Source organism: Drosophila pseudoobscura, chromosome X (assembly GCF_009870125.1).
Source record: "Drosophila pseudoobscura strain MV-25-SWS-2005 chromosome X, UCI_Dpse_MV25, whole genome shotgun sequence".
In the NCBI taxonomy this organism is placed as follows: domain Eukaryota; kingdom Metazoa; phylum Arthropoda; class Insecta; order Diptera; family Drosophilidae; genus Drosophila; species Drosophila pseudoobscura.
The window spans coordinates 3474632-3491021 of NC_046683.1; the positions used below are offsets into that span (position 1 = coordinate 3474632).

Below are 16390 nucleotides of genomic sequence, written 5' to 3' on the forward strand. Positions count from 1 at the left end.
TTGTGCTGCATCCATATCGTAACCATATCGGTTTCCTGGTTGTCTTTGTTTTACTTCTGCATCGGTGTTTTAAATTACGTTTGTTTTTACTTTTTTGTAACGTGTTTTGATTGATCTGATGGGTCCATTCTATAGTTAAGTGAGCGCCAAATTCAAAATATAAAGTATAAAGAGTATTTTGTTGTTTGTTTTTCAATAAAATGTAATTTTAAACACAAAAGACTATAAGTAGCACATAGTACATACACATAAGGTTTATAAAATTGTACAAATAATAATATAAAAAAAAAACATGCATACATATTGTATATGTGGGGAGGAATAAAATAAAAAATCAAAAATAAAAAAACTATACAATTAATGTTGCAAACATTTTCGTTTAAAAACTATGTAACTCAATTAATTATTGCATTGTGTATTTGTTTTTAGGGTTGTTTTTTGTTGTTGCTGTTTTGTTTGTTGTTTTTGTGCGGTCTATAGTTTAGTTTTTAGTTTCGTTTACGATCTAGTATTAGGCATATTGTTTATCCAGTATCTATATAGGTCTTTATATCGTATTTTGTATGCTTGTGTGTATATGTTTAAAAAAAAACGTAAAACATTTAGCGCTTTGCTCGTCACAATACATACATTACTTATATATCCACTAACATTAGGTGTACAAAAAAAATTGGAAGATACATATACAAATATCAAATTGTGGCTAGCGTAAAAATACAATCATCTGTATCCTTCCATTCTTTCTTCATCTTGTAGTTGTTGTTGTTGAAGCAGCAATTACAATTACATATATATTAGATATAGATTTGTAGTACATACACATATATATAGTATATAAAATGTATAAATTGATGCGTGTTTGGCGAGATTGCTGCATTCCCATTCGATAGATCTGTTGTAGATCGGTGTAAAGTAGTGTAGTACATATATATATATATATATATATATTGTATATTGTATATTGTATATCCAAGTATTAATATCAAGCGTTGATCATCGATTCCATTCCACTCCTCATCTCTTAAGTAAATAATAATGTACGATAGTTTTGCCACATGATGGTTGGGTTGGTTTGGGTTGAGTTGGGTTCGGTTCTGTTTCGGTTGAGTTATTGGGGGCCTCCTACATCCCCGACTCGGCAATGCCCTCGTCATCTGTAAGATATACAATCATTTTTGGATGAGAAATCATTAATTTGCAATCATCCCTAAGCACATAGCTGACATGCATGTTAGATATTAACTAAAAAATAACATATAACATAAAATACATATATGAAAAACAACGTAAGAAAAGAAGTCATGCAAATATAAATGAATGGCAGGCAGCACAGAAAACATACGAGTAATACAAATAGTTGTCTCTCCATTCCATGGGGATACTGTGTGTGTGTGTGTGTGTTTGTCTACAAACCCATGAATGGATTGGCATAGATAATGCCGCCGCCGGCCTCTGCGCCAATGGAGCCGCCGCCGCCACCACAGCCACCGCCACCGCCGCCACCAGCGCCGCCGTTGCCGCCGTTGCCACCACCATTACCGCCCATGGCTGAGCCAGCACCAGCGCCAGCTCCAGCACCAGCCAGTATGCCATGATGCAGAGAGGTCTTGCAGAGCTTCGTTGTGGCATAATTCGAATCGGCATCGCCCATCAGGGTGGCAATGTCATCGTCATCGCCATTGCGGGTATTGCAGCTGCTGCCCAGCAACTGGTCGTAGCAGCTGACATCGGTGCTGATCACATCCACCTCGATGTCGTCGTCGTCCTTCTCGAGGCTGTTCCGATTGCTGCCGCCCAGGGAGGAGTGCAGGGCGTGGGAGTCCTCATAGCTGCCGCCGCCACTGTCATCGTTGGCATTGTTCGATTTGGCATCGATGTGCGTCTCGAATTCGTCGTGCATATACAGCTCAACGTCCTCTTCGTCGTGGTCCTCGTCCACGTTGAGCTCCTCTTCTTCCTCTTCCTCTTCATCTTCATCTTCATCCTCCTCCTCTTCATCGAGCTCTAGCTGTGGCACCAATTCACCCTCCTCGCCCACCTCCACGCCCAGCTCCACTTCGAGCAGCGAGCGACGTCGCACAAAGACCTCATCGTCCTGGGGATGCTGTGTGTGCTGTGTATGCTGCGGATGCTGTTGCGGTATGATCATCACATCCTCTTCGGCGAAACTGAGACGAACATTGGCGCGACTGGCGCGATTGCTGCCGGTACCTCCGGTACCACCATTGGAGATATGCTCATGGCTGAGACTGTTCTTGATATCACAGGACGATGAGCTGAACGTGATCAGCTGTGATTTGCGTCTATGCTGGAGCGTGTTGTAGCCATTCCCATGCCCCCCGCCGATGGATGTGCACGATGGAGGCTGTGGCTGATGCTGATGCAGATGCTGCTGATGCTTGGGATCGATGATGTCGAGATTACTCTTGCTGTCCTTGCAGATCATCGAACTGGGCTTGTTGTCAACCAGAACGATAACCACAGAGTTGTTGTTATCGCTCTGATTGACAACCGAATGTCATCTGTCCGGGCCATCCGTCAGATTGTTGCCAGCCCCGCCGCCGAAGGAGCTCATCGACGTGGTTGTGGGCAGATTGAGGCTTTTGTGGCCAATGAAGCTGCTGGTGAGCGGCTGCTGATCGTCGTGCAGTATGGCCGCGTTCTCATCGTCAATGGCCTCCGCCTCGGCCTGCTGCAGCTCGTGATGCGAGAGATGGCCCTCAATGGTGGCCACCACATCTCCGTTCTCGTCCAGCTGCACCACTTGTTGTCCTTTGTTTTTGTTTTTTTTTTCATATATATTTTGTTTTTTTTTTTTAGCAGCAGCAGAAATGGGCAATGAATGGGAAGAGAGCGTTAAGTTAGTCATTTTGTTAGCCCATCACCGAAAGGTCTTTAGGGTATTCTTTTTTTTTTTGTACAAAGCTACACTAAAAATAAAATAAAACACAAGTTTCAGGCTCCATCGATCCCATGTTGTCCTTGGGTGTGTCCCATAAAGGAGTGTTTCTTTTTCGGTGGGTGGGGGTTAGTCATTTTTGTGTGCGCGCACGCGCTCGCGCGAGCGTAAACTGGATGAAGCGTACGGATTTGGGGATATAAAGGCATGATCGTCACATACCTTCGTAGCCCTCGTTGTCGTGCATCTCCCGCGCAGGACCCACAATGTTCTCCTTGCCCTCGAGCACCGCCAGCAGGCACTGGTGGATGCAGATGTACTGCTGCTCCGTTTGGACCATCCAAACGCGCTCTAAATAGGAAATAGGAAGGATTATTGCTTGAAATACGAGACAATCGACAATGGCCAGAAAATGTACAGCTTTGGAGAATGACTCTACAAGAGAGCTGGAATTGCATGTGGAATATTGTATATAGCCTAACTGATTACAGGGGTATCTTGATGTCGCGCCACATGTTCCTCGACGAAGAAGATTTCCCCGTTGCACACAAAGAGTTTCATTCATTTAAAATGTACAGAGCGTTTCCCGATGGATCTCGATGGTTTTTTTTAGAACATATATCTGTAAATTCCATCAGCACTTCCGCTATTTTCAATGCACAAATGGCAAACAAAAAATCTTCCAAAACATTCTCCTATTTTGCTAAACATTTTTTGTTGCAGCCAAAATGTGGACGCACCCTTTCGCATGGCATAGACGATGCCAAAGATGTCCACGTAGTCGGAGGTATTGATCTGCTGGAGTATGCGATCCAGTGTGATGAAGGTGCCCGATCTACCAACGCCAGCACTGCAGTGGACCACAATCGGTCGCTGCTCGGCCCCGATTCGATCACGGAAGGCGCGCACGAATCGCACCAGCGTTTGGGGAGGATTTGGCACCCCGAAGTCGGGCCAAGTGGTAAAGTGGAAGTGCCTCAAAATGCGCTGCTCGCTGCCCTGTAAACAGACAAAAAGGTGTTCAGAATTGATCCAGAACGATCGGGGAAGTTCATTCTTACTCTGCAGAGCATAAACTCGGTCATCACCCAGTCGGCATAGTGACTGTCGTTCAGGATCTGGACCTTGATGTCACCGTAAAAGACCGGCACCGTGTCGTTGGGCCAGTACTGATCGCACTTCTCCCTGCCCTTCTCGAAGCAGCGGGTCAGCATCACGATCGCCCGCGAGTTGCTCTCCCAGCACATGCGCCAGAAGTCGTCCCGCGTCGAGTGCAGCGGTCCCTGGGTGACAATAAACTCGCGCGGCGAGTTGTGGCCGGGCACATAGTTGGCGTTGATGTAGTCGGAGCCCTCGTCGTCGTCCACGGGCTGGAGCTTGAAGCGTGAATGATCGTAGGGCAGGATGTTGGTGAATCGGTTCTTTGGACGATTGCAGGGCAAATCCGCAAAAGTGCATGGCTGGTCGCGACCCACATGCTTCAGTTCCTCGAACTCCTCGCTGAAACGGAAGTCCGAGTCGGCAGACATCAGACGATAGTGCTCCGCAAAGTTCTTGATCAGAATGGGACGGTTCTGTTCAATAACGCTATCCGGCAGGGACATGTTGTCGTTGGCCCGCGAGTCCTTGGTGGTCTTGCGGCAATTGTTGCGCCGTCGCTTATAGAACATCAACGTCACAAGCAGCACCAGAATAATTGTCAGTGGCACAGTGATGGCCACAATCAATGAGGTGTTGTCCTGATCTAAAGGTGAAACAACAATCGTAGCATTAGTGACAGGTTCTGAGAGATTGAGGGGCATGAAAACAAAAGGATATCGCCAAGAAATAATCTTCGTATTACAGGTTTAGGGATTTTAAGATAGTTTTATGAGAGAATATGAGAGACAGTCAGTCTACGGCCCGAGCGACAACAAGTCAAAGCCTGTTAAGCGCCGCAGTAAGAAATACTGGATGAAAACGTCATCACATCTCCAAGAGACATTCAGCTAAGAAAAGTCTAGTATATATATAAATCAACCGAAGGGCGCTGCTGTACGACGTGTAAGGCAGTACATCAAAGGTCGTTTACTAGATTCGCAAAACTGTGGAGGCTTTTTATATGCAATGGCAGGCCCAAGCGACACCCAAGCGATAACAAAGCTCAGCCGAAGGGCGCTGCTGTACGTACACAGTAAGAAACGCCTGGTTTAACAAGCTTTGTAGATACATTTTGAACACTCGTGACGAATTTCAGTTGGAAAACTTAAACAAATCAAAGAAAAAGCCATCTAAGGTTTATGCAAGAGAGAAAAACTAAAAAAAACCCAAGTTTCACCTAAGAAAACAACTAAAATTCGATGGCTTACCCGGAGAGCTTAGCAGTTCTATCAACATAGAACATGCAAACGCAAGACATGGTTAAGATACACAACAAGAGATGGATTAAGGAATAGTATGCATGGTAGGCGGGCTAGGGGCTGAGGACTCTTACCTGTCTGAATGGGGAAACTATAGGCGGTGTCCGTGAACTTGTCGGGTCCCGTGAAGGCGCGCACTTTCACGCGATATGTGGTGCCAGACTTCAAGGGTCCGTTGCAGTAGCCGATCTTGTGATTGTCACAGTTCTCGGTGCCAATGGTGAAGTCCTCCACCGATCGATTCTCAAACGGATAGTACGGATCGATGGCCTGATAGGGCAGCCACACGCTGTACGACTGGACGTCATGCCAGCTGGGCATCTCCAGCCCAGAGGCATTCTTGGCATCGTCCTCGGCTACAATGATCGTGTACATGCGCACCTGTCCGTTCTGATCGGAGAAGTAGTTCTTGCGGAAACGGATCTGTATCGTGGACGAGCTGCGATACACTTCCGTGGGCACCACCTGGGTGGCGGGTCGTGGTGGCGCCAATATGGGCATCGTTTGCCTGTACTCCCGCTCCGGCCCAAAGCCAATTGCCGTCTTGGCCTGTATCTTAAAGACGTACGTCTCGCCGGGCTTGAGGTTCTTGATCACACCGATGGACTCCTCGGAGTCAAAGTCCTGCATGCCGGCATCCGTCAGATTGTTGACGTTCGTGTACGCAATCGAAAACTGTCGGATCACTCCGTTGGCCTCGCTGGACGGCAGCGACCACTCGAAATTGATCTCGCTGGGCTGGACATCTGTCGGATGGAAACGCTCCACCCTTCCGGGCACGGCCTCGTTGGTGGTGAAGCTCGCCGAGAGCGGGGAACTGCTGCGCAGCACCGACGACTCTGTGCCGGAGCGCACCACCACCGTGAAGGTGTAGTTCCGATGCGGACGCAGATCGCTGATCGTGATATCATTCCGTATGGTCATGTTCTGGGCCAGCAGGTTGTCGGCCGTGAGGTAGGCAATATCGAAATCATTGTACTCGCCCTTGGGCAGGTCCCAGCGCAGCGAGATCTCTGTGTCCGTGATATTGGTGGCATGCAGCTGGGTAATGGGCTCTGGATAGAGGCGATCCTGCCGCTGAATGGGCAGACTGGCCACACCGCCGCTCACCGTCCATACGGTGATGTTGTACAGGCGTCCCGGCACCAAGCCTGTGAAGGTAACCTTTCGGTCCGTATCGTTGGCCAGCTTCTCCTTGTCCTTGATCTCGGCATCGCCCAGCGAGAAGCGATAGATGTCGAACTTCGATGAGGACTGCGGTGTGGGCGTATAGCTCAAGGTGATCGTCTCCCGTTCGTCCTCCTTCTCGCCATTGGCCACCACCACGTCCGACTGGATGAGCGGCATTGTGCGCGGATAGAGGCTGGTGATACCCGAAAGGATGCCATACGATGTTGTCTGTATATCAAACTTATACTGCACGCCCGGCATCAGTTCGCCAATGAGCACACGCACTGTGGATAGATCATCAGCTGTGGGAGAGAATCATTATCATTATATATTTCCATTGGAGATGGGGTTCAGAGTGCCACATAAGATTGAAAGAACAAAAATAAATGCTCTGTAGGTCCTTACCCGACTTATTTTCGGAGACATTTTTGGTCTGGACACGACCAGGATTGTCGCTGGGCCACCATTTCAGAATGTACGACTCCACTCGTCCCTCCGGCTTGGGCCACTCCAGCGTAATGTTGCGCGAGTCCACCAGTTGGATGATATTCGAGACGGGATTCGGGGGCACTGTCGTGTTGACCTCCTGGGGCACAGGACTCTCGACGCCAAAGCTGACGGTGTTCACCTGAATGGTGTACTTCTCGCCCTTGGTCATGTCGGTGATGTCCGCCTCCGTTGAACGGACACTGGGCAGGCGCACCCACTGCTGTTCGCTGTCCGTCCGATAGCGTATCGAGTACTCCGTAAACTCTCCGCTCTCTGGGGGCGACCAATGGACCAAAACGGAATTGCTGCGCACCGTTTCGATGGTCATGTTGCGCGGTGGATTGGGATCTGCGAGTACACGGGGAGTTTCAAAGATTAGCTGCGGATTAGCTGGCACTGCTTTGGAGGCCACTTACAGACGGCCTGGAAGTAGGCATGCGGCTCGCTCCTCAGCTCATGACTGACGGCAAAGACCTTCAGTTCGTAGCCCGCGCCCGGCTGCAGATTCTTGATCACCAGCCGCGACTCCTTGGTGATGAGAGTTCGTACCTCGCTCGTCCCGTTCCTCGAGTACAGGACCTCGTACTGCTCCTGCTTTGAGTTGACGTCGCTTTTCCAGCTGATGTTCAGACCCATGCGAATGCTCTTCAGATCCTCAATGATGGGCGAAGAGGGTCGTGTGACCACGAAGATGCTGGTTTCATTCGATTCCATCTTCTTGGACACGGCCTGAACGGAGAGAGAGTAGTTCCGGCCGGGCAGGAGGCTCTCCAAGGTGAAGCGTGTCCGATCCGTGGTCAGGGTGCTGGTGTCGCCATTGAAGGTCTCCAGTTCGTGGTATCTGTGGTAGGGAAAAAAGAGTTCATAACAGATCAAAAGAGATCGAGGGGCTCTGGCATTCGCTTGTGCATACGAGTCTGCCGGGTCCCCTTTTACTCACACAATGCGATATTCATCCTGTGTACTGGCCGGATCCGCCTCCCATGTGATGACCATCGTGTTGGTCTTGTCATCGTTGATGCTTCGCAGATTCCTAACCGGCAACGGACGCAGCGTCACATCCCCCGTGGCTGGCCATGAGGTTACCTTTCCCGACACCGTCTTCACGATCACGTTGAACGTCTTGCCGGGCTCGGCAATGTCCCTGAAGTCAAAGTACGCGATCGGCTCGTTGCTGCGTGTCACCGTCGACTGGCGGCGGGTGGTGGCCACCGACACCTGGTACTTGTCGAACTCCGATATCCCCTTGGGGGCCTCCCAGAGCACCCGGAACGAATTGGAGGTGATAAAGTCCCGGTCAAAGGTAACGTTCAGCGGACGCAACGGCACTGTTCGATACTGGGCTGTCGTCGGCAGCGATATCTCGTCCTCGGACATTGTCTGCACTGAGATATTGTAGGCTCTGCCCGGCACCAGACCCTTGAAGGCCGCCTGCGCCGGTCCCGGGGGCTCGCCCTCCTTCTCCACATAGAGGACACTGTCGTTGGCGTCCGGCGGCTCGATGGAGACCTTGTAGTGCGTATAAATGCCGGCGGGATATGGCGGTTGCCACAGCACCAGCAGCGTCGTCTCATTACGGAACCAGACAATGAATTTCCCCGGCGTGTTGGGCTCTGCGGGACGGTAGGGATTGATATTCGGCAATGGCAGAGGATTGCTTTGTGTTAGAGCCTTGTTGTTGTGTGTTTTTGTTGCAGAATATTCTAGTTTCTAGTGCTTTCTTTTCGACTGTTTTGGAATGCAGTGGCTACAGTGGTTATCATGCAACTGAGATGCTACTGGGTTCAGTTCCTTACACCAATGATACATTTTTGTGTTATACGTAAAGCATGCGTTAAAGTTTAGGCAAATGTTAGAGCTTAAGCTAGATCTAAAGTTTACAAAATTACTATGATTTGTAGTGCTTGGAAGGTGCTAAAATACTTTGGTAGTCCTTGGCAAACATATTCTTGAAATAAAGACCATCGCTAAGTGCTTCAAATGGGGCCAAAAAGTGTCGGCAAATTCATGAAATATCTAGATATCTAGGCCTGTAAGAGTCAAGTAGATATATCCTTGCACTGCTGCAAGACTATATTTATTTTACACATTCTGATCAACAAATTTCTGACAAATTATCTAAGGACTGTTCTTCAGAACACTGTAAACTGGTATCTTGTTGTCGAGGGACGTGTGCCGCCACATAAAATACTTGCAACTGTTTTGTTTTTTATGTATTCGTAGAATTATCTGTGCGCTAAAGCAGAATATCTGGCAAAATATAGCTGAAATTAAGAGAAAGATGATCTAAGAAGCCTGCAACCTGGTATCTTCATTACTAGCGACGTGTGCCGCTACTTCAAATATTTCAACTGGTATCTCTAAAGGATATATAAAGAACTGTTATCCTGATTACGAGGGACGTCTCTACAGAATATAGAGTCCTCCTCCTAGCATTTCTTTGATTATTTGATGCTCCACCTAACAGGAGTGACCACTGTACGTGTAAACTGCAGAATTTCCACTGCTTTGCTGTGGTCCGTTGGCTGTTGCTTTGCCACTGTGTGGTCTCTGGGAGAAAGTGCATTGCGGTTTGGCAATTGTCGGATTAAAAATGAATTTTCGTACACATTTTGGACCAGTGCCAGACCAATGGCGGCCAGTCAGTAGTTTGCTGTTGAGGCCTCTGGGATTGGGATTGGGACTGGCACTGGCAGTGGCGCTATGTGTGTGTGTGGGGGGGGAGGGGAGTGCTAGGGGTCAGGGTTACGTGCCTCACTTACGGTCTAGTGAGTGCAAAGGGGAACAGCAGTTGTGTGTGGCATGCAGATAGGAATGGGTTGGCTTGGTTGGTTTTAAATATTACCTCTTAGGATCTTTATGTCCAGCAACTCTTTGTGCCGCGTCCTTCGACCTTTTTGTGTGTGTTTTTGTGTGTGTGTGTTTGGTTATTAGATTGGCATTTGTTTTTTAGTTACAATGAGAGCGTGGGGAAACAGAGAAGTTAATCAAAGGTTGAGTCACACCATCACCAAAGTACAACAAACGAATGGTAGTTATCGGGCCGGGGTACTGCCACCTGGGGGGAAGGATCAACAGGACGATTACTCACTTGTGGTGAAATTTCGGCTCGTATAGGCCACCGACTCCTTGCCATCGTAGATCGTGTAGGCCTGCACCTGGTAGGTGGCGCCGGGCGTCAGTTCCTTCACGCTGTGCTGGAATGTGTTGTCGTTCACCTGGAAGGTGCGGTTGAAGCTGCTCGAGGCCTCCGACAGGCCCAGCACCTTGATCTTGAATGCCGTATAGCTGCCCTGTGTGGGCGGGGACCACAGGATGATGGCATTCTTGCCGCTCCTCACCTGCACGGACAGATTCGATGGTGGATCGGGTGCTGGAAAAAGGAATTACAGGCACAAATTATGCAACAATTGAAAGGAGACAAATCCCTTTGGATGTGTCTATTTGCCGCTCTCTCAGACCAGTACCTAATCTCGAGCTCTATTCCCATCTGAAGGAAGCGACAAAAAACCTTCCAACAAAGATGGTTTCTCTTGGTTTCTTGGGACCGACTTAGAGACGAAGGATACTCCCAAAGAGAATTGAAGTAGTCTAGGCTTCACGTCTAGGCTCATACCCATGGGTCCCAAAACGACCGAGGTGGGCAGCTGCATGACGCGTATGACACATAAACGAACCGGTGCTGCGACAGAAGTAGGAAAAGCCCGTAGATCTGGGTCTCTCAAGCATAGCTGTACAAATCCCATCCACTCATTCAGTATATACATATCTTATTCCCCTTGACCGATCAGTCAAGACTCCGTTGTATAGTTGTGTAGTACATACATATACTTCCATTCACAATTTTTTAAACAAACAACTCCCTATTCGATTCGAAAATTTCGTAACCAACAAAATTAGTCCACCATGTTCGATTGGTCAAAAATATTCTTTCTCTACGTGGCCTTGTCCCTGGCCGTTGTCGCCATTCCGGTGGTCTTTCTGGTGCACGAGATAATGGCATCGAAAATGTTGCTGAAGAAGCACGACGAAGAGTCCCAGCGACTGGAGGACCTGGACAACAAGTACCTTTGGCAGCGGTTGCCACAGGAGATTCCGGATCTATCAGTTGAGAGCGAGACTGAGACCCCAGCAGCAGAGCAGGAGCAGGAGCACGAGCAGGAGGCGATTGAGATGAGTCCACCAGAAGACCAGTAGATTGGCACTCCACTCCACCCACTGACACATTCTTCGTATGTGACGAATTAATTGAATAAAATTATTCTTTTTGTCCGTCTCTCAACGCCTATTTCCACTCAACTTCCATTCCAGGCTTTAGGCTAGCGAGAGCTTACGCTTCCAGTCGGATTTCTTGCTCTATCTCGTTCCCACCCGCTCCTGCGACAGCTTCCACTTGAAACTTGAATCCGAAATCTCCCTCTCCCACTCCCACTCGCTCTCTAATCGCCCTCTAAGCTTTTGCTGTCCAAAGCGCCCTCGGCTAAAGCTTTTTTACTTCTGCCTGTCGATCGATAAAGCCATCGGCACATACACACACACACACGTACATTATGTACATACTTTTTGATCGTTTCTTCTCACTTTCATCCATTCCGAGCGGCTTTGCTTTTGTTTTTGTCTTGGAATTTGCTTTGACAGTGGGGATTGTGGGCACTCCTCGCTCTCGTTATACCAGCAACAACACGGATGGCCTCCCAATGCCTACCACTCCCCTTCCCTCCCTGGAGGATTGTTTGTGGATTGTCTGCGGCACGTGGGGGCGGAGTCCACTTCCATTCCATTCAAACGATACCCTTGGGTCATTTTATAGGCGCACTTCCACGCCCTTGTCTCTGTCTCCCTTGACCACTCTCTCTCCCGCTCGCACCCGCTGGTGGTCGGTCATCAAGGGACAGGTGTTGGCCGCTCAGACACTCCCCCCCCGCCTCCGCCCAAACTTCCCACCGGCTCGCTCTCGCTCTCTTTGGCCAAATTGATTCTGTTGCTCGAGTGACAGTCACACGATACGCTTTTAACCGATGCGTTTTGCCATTCACACTGTTCGTAGAGCACAAGAGAGGCATTCACACTATTCGTTGAGCGCAAGAGAGCCATTCACACTGTTCGTGGATAGCAAAAGAGCCATTCACACTGTTCGTTGAGCGCAAGAGAGCCATTCACACTAAAATTTGGGGTGATTTGGGATGAAATATGGGTGGTTTTCTTTTTACTGTTCCACTTTTCCGAGTGTATGTGTATGTAAATCCATTCGGGTGGAAACCAACAATTGAATGGAATGGAATGTCTTCCTTGCATTGGACTTTCATGCTATCAAATGTACATTGCTGAAATATCCATCCCACTGGTATTGCCACAAAGCCGTCGCGGCGGTGCAAAAGATATCGTGTAACAGCAGTGGCTTTAGTCAGAGTTTTGCTCATTAGGCAACACCCAGACGATGGTAAAGGCGGGGGGCGGCCTACTATTGAACTGCAATTAGCAATTTGCAGACCGTTCGTCGTGTATTTGGTTTCATCGATAGAGTATCCTCCCACTTATCCTGCCACTGTCGGACACAACAGGAAAAGGCAATTAGATGGAGAGTAGAAGCCATTGGCGGACGACAAGGTCCTAATCTTTTGGGATGTGAATTCCCTCAACCTAAGGAAGGAGGCCTTAATCCTTAAATGTCTGCTCTGCCAATGCTTCTCGTATTCCCCCCAAAAACGTCCCTTTGGACGGAACTGTACCAAAGGCAGTCTAAGCAGCAATGTTCTGCTCGCTTACCAACACTGCAACAGAGCCAGTGCTGGCAAGCAACACCGTTTTCCTTCCATTACTCACCCGTTGTTATGGTCACCGTCCATGTGAGCCAATCGTGATGCGTGAAATTCGTGTAATAAAGCCAGAAATTGTATTTGGTGCCGGGAAGGGCACGCGAGAATTGTATCTCATCGCCAATGTCCCTGGAGGCGATGGTTGTGTTTGGCTCCGGATAGCCAAAGGGCGGACTATAGTCCAGACGATACGAGGCACCATCGTCAAGACCGGGATTGTTGGGTATACTAATGGCTAGATCTGCGCATCGGACATCCTGTAATGAAACATAAAGAAGCACGTCAAACATTTGTTCTTAACTTTTTTTTAGTTTTGTGAGGGCTTATCTCAATCCCAAGATCACTTGGCATATTCACAGCAAATGCCATCTTATAGCATATTGTTTATTCCCATTGTTTTTGTCTATTGAGGTTACGCTTTTCCCTAGCATACACTACCATCTACGCTTTTCAGTCCCTCATCTTGTGTGTGTTTTCAGGTATTCGTTTGAATATTCCATCGGATTTTTCCCAGCTATTATGTACGTTTTCTTTTAGACCGCTATTCTTGGTTATTCTTAGCGGTTCTAGTATTTTTCTTTGTTTTCAAAATACATTTCAAGATATTTCCAAGTGCAAACGAATGGGTTGTTCCCTCTCTTATATCATATACTAGGTAAATATCTTATCATCTAATACGTTTTCTGAAGCAATCTCCATTTCTGGCCACTCAACCCAATCTGAGACTCTTTAAACTCAATTAAATATTGTATTCTTTTCCATTTATTCGCATTAGCTTATGGATAATAAATGCTTTATCCATTATTTTCCCTGTTCTTCGAGTTATTTTACAGAACCTTTCAAAGTATTCCTCTCACTTGAATGTGCATTTGCTTCAGTTAAGGTTAAATGTTGTTCATATTTCCATAGATTCTGCAGCTCTTTTTGGCATATTTCCATTCCTTGGCAGGCACATGCCACATCCCTGCCCCTAAAAAGTGCAATGACATTACAACAACTACAGCAGCGACAACGAGACAAACAGCAAAAAAAGAAAAAAAAAGAGTGACAATTAAATGGCACACGGCCTACCCTACCCTGCCCTGCCCTGCCCTGCCTTGCCTGCTCCTCTGCCAAATGAGGACGAGAAGGTGTCCTGGATGTTTGTCTGTTGTCCCTGTTGCACTCCACAGTTCTGCTCGGTGTGTTTGCGGATGTTTTGCTCTCCGTCCTGTAGCTGGATGCTGCTCCTCCAGTCTGTTGGGTGCCAGACGCCAAATATTAACACCGCAAACAATGAGCCGCCTACTGCCTGGGATCCCACACTGACGGCAACCGGCGTGCAAAAATGATGCACAAAAAAGAGAAATAATAATAATAATGGATTTGGCTAGCGACGGGACACAGATGGTGCACATCCTGCCCCGACAGTAGGCTGTAGGAGCAGCAGGGCTGGGGCACATTAAAGGATTAAAACGACGGAAATGCGCAGTCCGGGAAAGACACCTGGACCCTCCCTCCCACCCCCACGATTATTTCATCAAATTCCAAACATTTTGCTTATGTGGCTTTCCATTACACGAATGCCTAAATTTTATTCAAATTTCACCGTCAAAAACTATCAATTTCTATGTTCTCGGCCACTCGTCGTAATTTTATTCCGTTAAATGTAATTCCATCAACTCTTAGAGGGCTTTTAGCCGGAGGTTGGGGCCTGCGGCTTGGGGGCGTTGCTGCGGTAATGGCCGCATAAAAGCTTATAAAAAAAAAGAGACCAACTTGGGCATCAAATTGAAAGTGCTTTACGGCAAAAATCGTGTCGGAAAATGGCGCACAAACAAAATGGCGCCGGTCGACTGCCGGAAAAGGAATTTTTTTTTTGTTTTCTTTTTGTTGGCTCAATTGAAGCGCATAATGGGCTTTCAAATTTTGTACTCTTCAAATTTTTATTTGTGCCCGAATGTGGCAAAAGTTGTATAAAAGTTGGGAATACCCCTTTTAAAAACAGGGAAATCACTTTTTTATGCGCCATTTTATAGCTACTTTTCTGGGTATACATTTTTGCGCTGAACATGGCTGTTGAATACTTAATAAGTTGAAGATACATACATATATTCACAATCTCAACGCGTCTCGAATGCAAGCAGGAGGCACGACAAAGCCCCTGATCAATTGTCATCCGAATGAAGTTCTCACCTCCGCAGGCATTTGAGAGGTCATCCGAATGCGATGATTGTCACCTCCACAGGTATTTCAATGTCATCGATTCCTTTCCTTCCCACTCCTACACGCATTCCAGGTGTCAAGATATTCCTTTTCGCCTCCACACGCACACACACTCCAGCGTCTATCTGTTTGATTCGAAAGCGCAGCGGCAGCGTCAGCGTCAGCGGCAGGGCTTTTGTCCGATTTCACCACAAAGCATCACAAATCCCTCACTTCACCACAGCAGCCGATCTGATCCGATCATTTCACCACACTCCAGCGGCTCCTGACGCCTGCTTGGCATACGAAACTCCCTTTTCTACACCTCGTGCTTGCACTCATGCATATGGAATTGGCAACCAATTACTGTCGTCACTCACTTTAACAACCACTCGCCAGTGCAGTCCAGTCCAGTCCACTCCACTCCCCTACTCATTCAATCAATCAATCAATCGAATCAATTATTCAGTCTGTTTTTTTTTTCACTACATATTTGGCTTTTTTTGTGGTGGTGTGGACTCGTTTTTGTTGCAAATCGCATTGCGAGGCGGCGTTGCGCTTTCGCTTTATTAAAGCAAAAGAAAAGCACACAAAAACCAAACAAGAAATGGCTAACGAAATCAAAACGAAACATGAAATGTTGGCCCAGTCCAAAAACAAAAAACAAAAACAAAAACAAAAAACTCACGCATCAGGCAGGCCCCCTTTACAGCCGTCTCTCACTCTCACCTGCTGCTGGTGCTGCTGCTCTCTCTCTCTCAGTTGCTGTTCCGCTCTCACCTGCAGTTACTGCTCCGCTCTCTCGATGGCGGTGGCTACGAATCTCTCTATCACTCTCACTCCGCTGCTGGCTTGCGGACTGACGCCTAACTGTAACTCTCTTGCATAATTGATCGTTTTTGTTGCTGTTTGATGATTGCGTTTCTTCTTTCTGCTTCTTTGTGCGGCGTTTCTTTCTTCGTTTCTTCTTTGTACGCTGTTTGCGATTGTTTTTCTGGTTTGCTGCTTTTCCCCCCACGTTTTCTTTCTTTTCTTTTCTTCTTTTTGGCATTACATGATGCTCAATGGGTTTGGAGCGGCATGATGGCCCATTAGTCATCCCCCCCCCCCCACACACGTACCGATAATGATGATGATGATATCCAACGGACAGTATGTCAGTCTGGTCACATTATGCAATTAAATATTCGCACACACACACACACACACGGAGAAAGAGAGACTCCGCTCACACACATTCGCACTCGCACTGCGGGTCTGGTATCAATTTATTCAAAATAATACTCGCATGCAATTCGCACACGAAATTTGGCAGTTATTATTTTTTGTACCCTCCCTTACCTTCCCTTCCCTTCCCGGAGTGTCTGTGACACACACCCCTTTCGATATGGCTTTGTGACTCATTTGTTGGCTTCGCACCAGAGCCAAGTTTT

At 47.6% G+C, this 16390-nt stretch overlaps 1 protein-coding gene across 4 annotated transcripts in view; it reads right to left on the bottom strand.

Annotated features, from left to right (window-relative positions):
- Nucleotides 1-361: 361 nt before the first annotated feature.
- Nucleotides 362-16390, bottom strand: part of Ptp10D (Protein tyrosine phosphatase 10D) — a 55456-nt gene continuing 39427 nt past the window's right edge. The window contains exons 3-14 of one of the 4 annotated variants that reach the window (XM_033384103.1): nucleotides 12781-13030; nucleotides 10049-10330; nucleotides 9803-9850; nucleotides 7898-8570; nucleotides 7374-7798; nucleotides 6874-7305; nucleotides 5373-6770; nucleotides 5248-5265; nucleotides 3961-4643; nucleotides 3640-3898; nucleotides 3122-3250; nucleotides 362-1154 (exon numbers count right to left, since the gene is read on the bottom strand). In XM_033384103.1, coding sequence (XP_033239994.1) covers nucleotides 1123-1154; nucleotides 3122-3250; nucleotides 3640-3898; nucleotides 3961-4643; nucleotides 5248-5265; nucleotides 5373-6770; nucleotides 6874-7305; nucleotides 7374-7798; nucleotides 7898-8570; nucleotides 9803-9850; nucleotides 10049-10330; nucleotides 12781-13030 — 4629 coding nt within the window. In that variant the 3' untranslated portion in view covers nucleotides 362-1122. Of the gene's footprint in view, nucleotides 1155-2371; nucleotides 2773-3121; nucleotides 3251-3639; nucleotides 3899-3960; nucleotides 4644-5247; nucleotides 5266-5372; nucleotides 6771-6873; nucleotides 7306-7373; nucleotides 7799-7897; nucleotides 8571-9802; nucleotides 9851-10048; nucleotides 10331-12780; nucleotides 13031-16390 lie in introns of those variants that run through there. The other 3 variants (XM_033384101.1, XM_033384104.1, XM_033384102.1) reach the window with 3 other exon arrangements.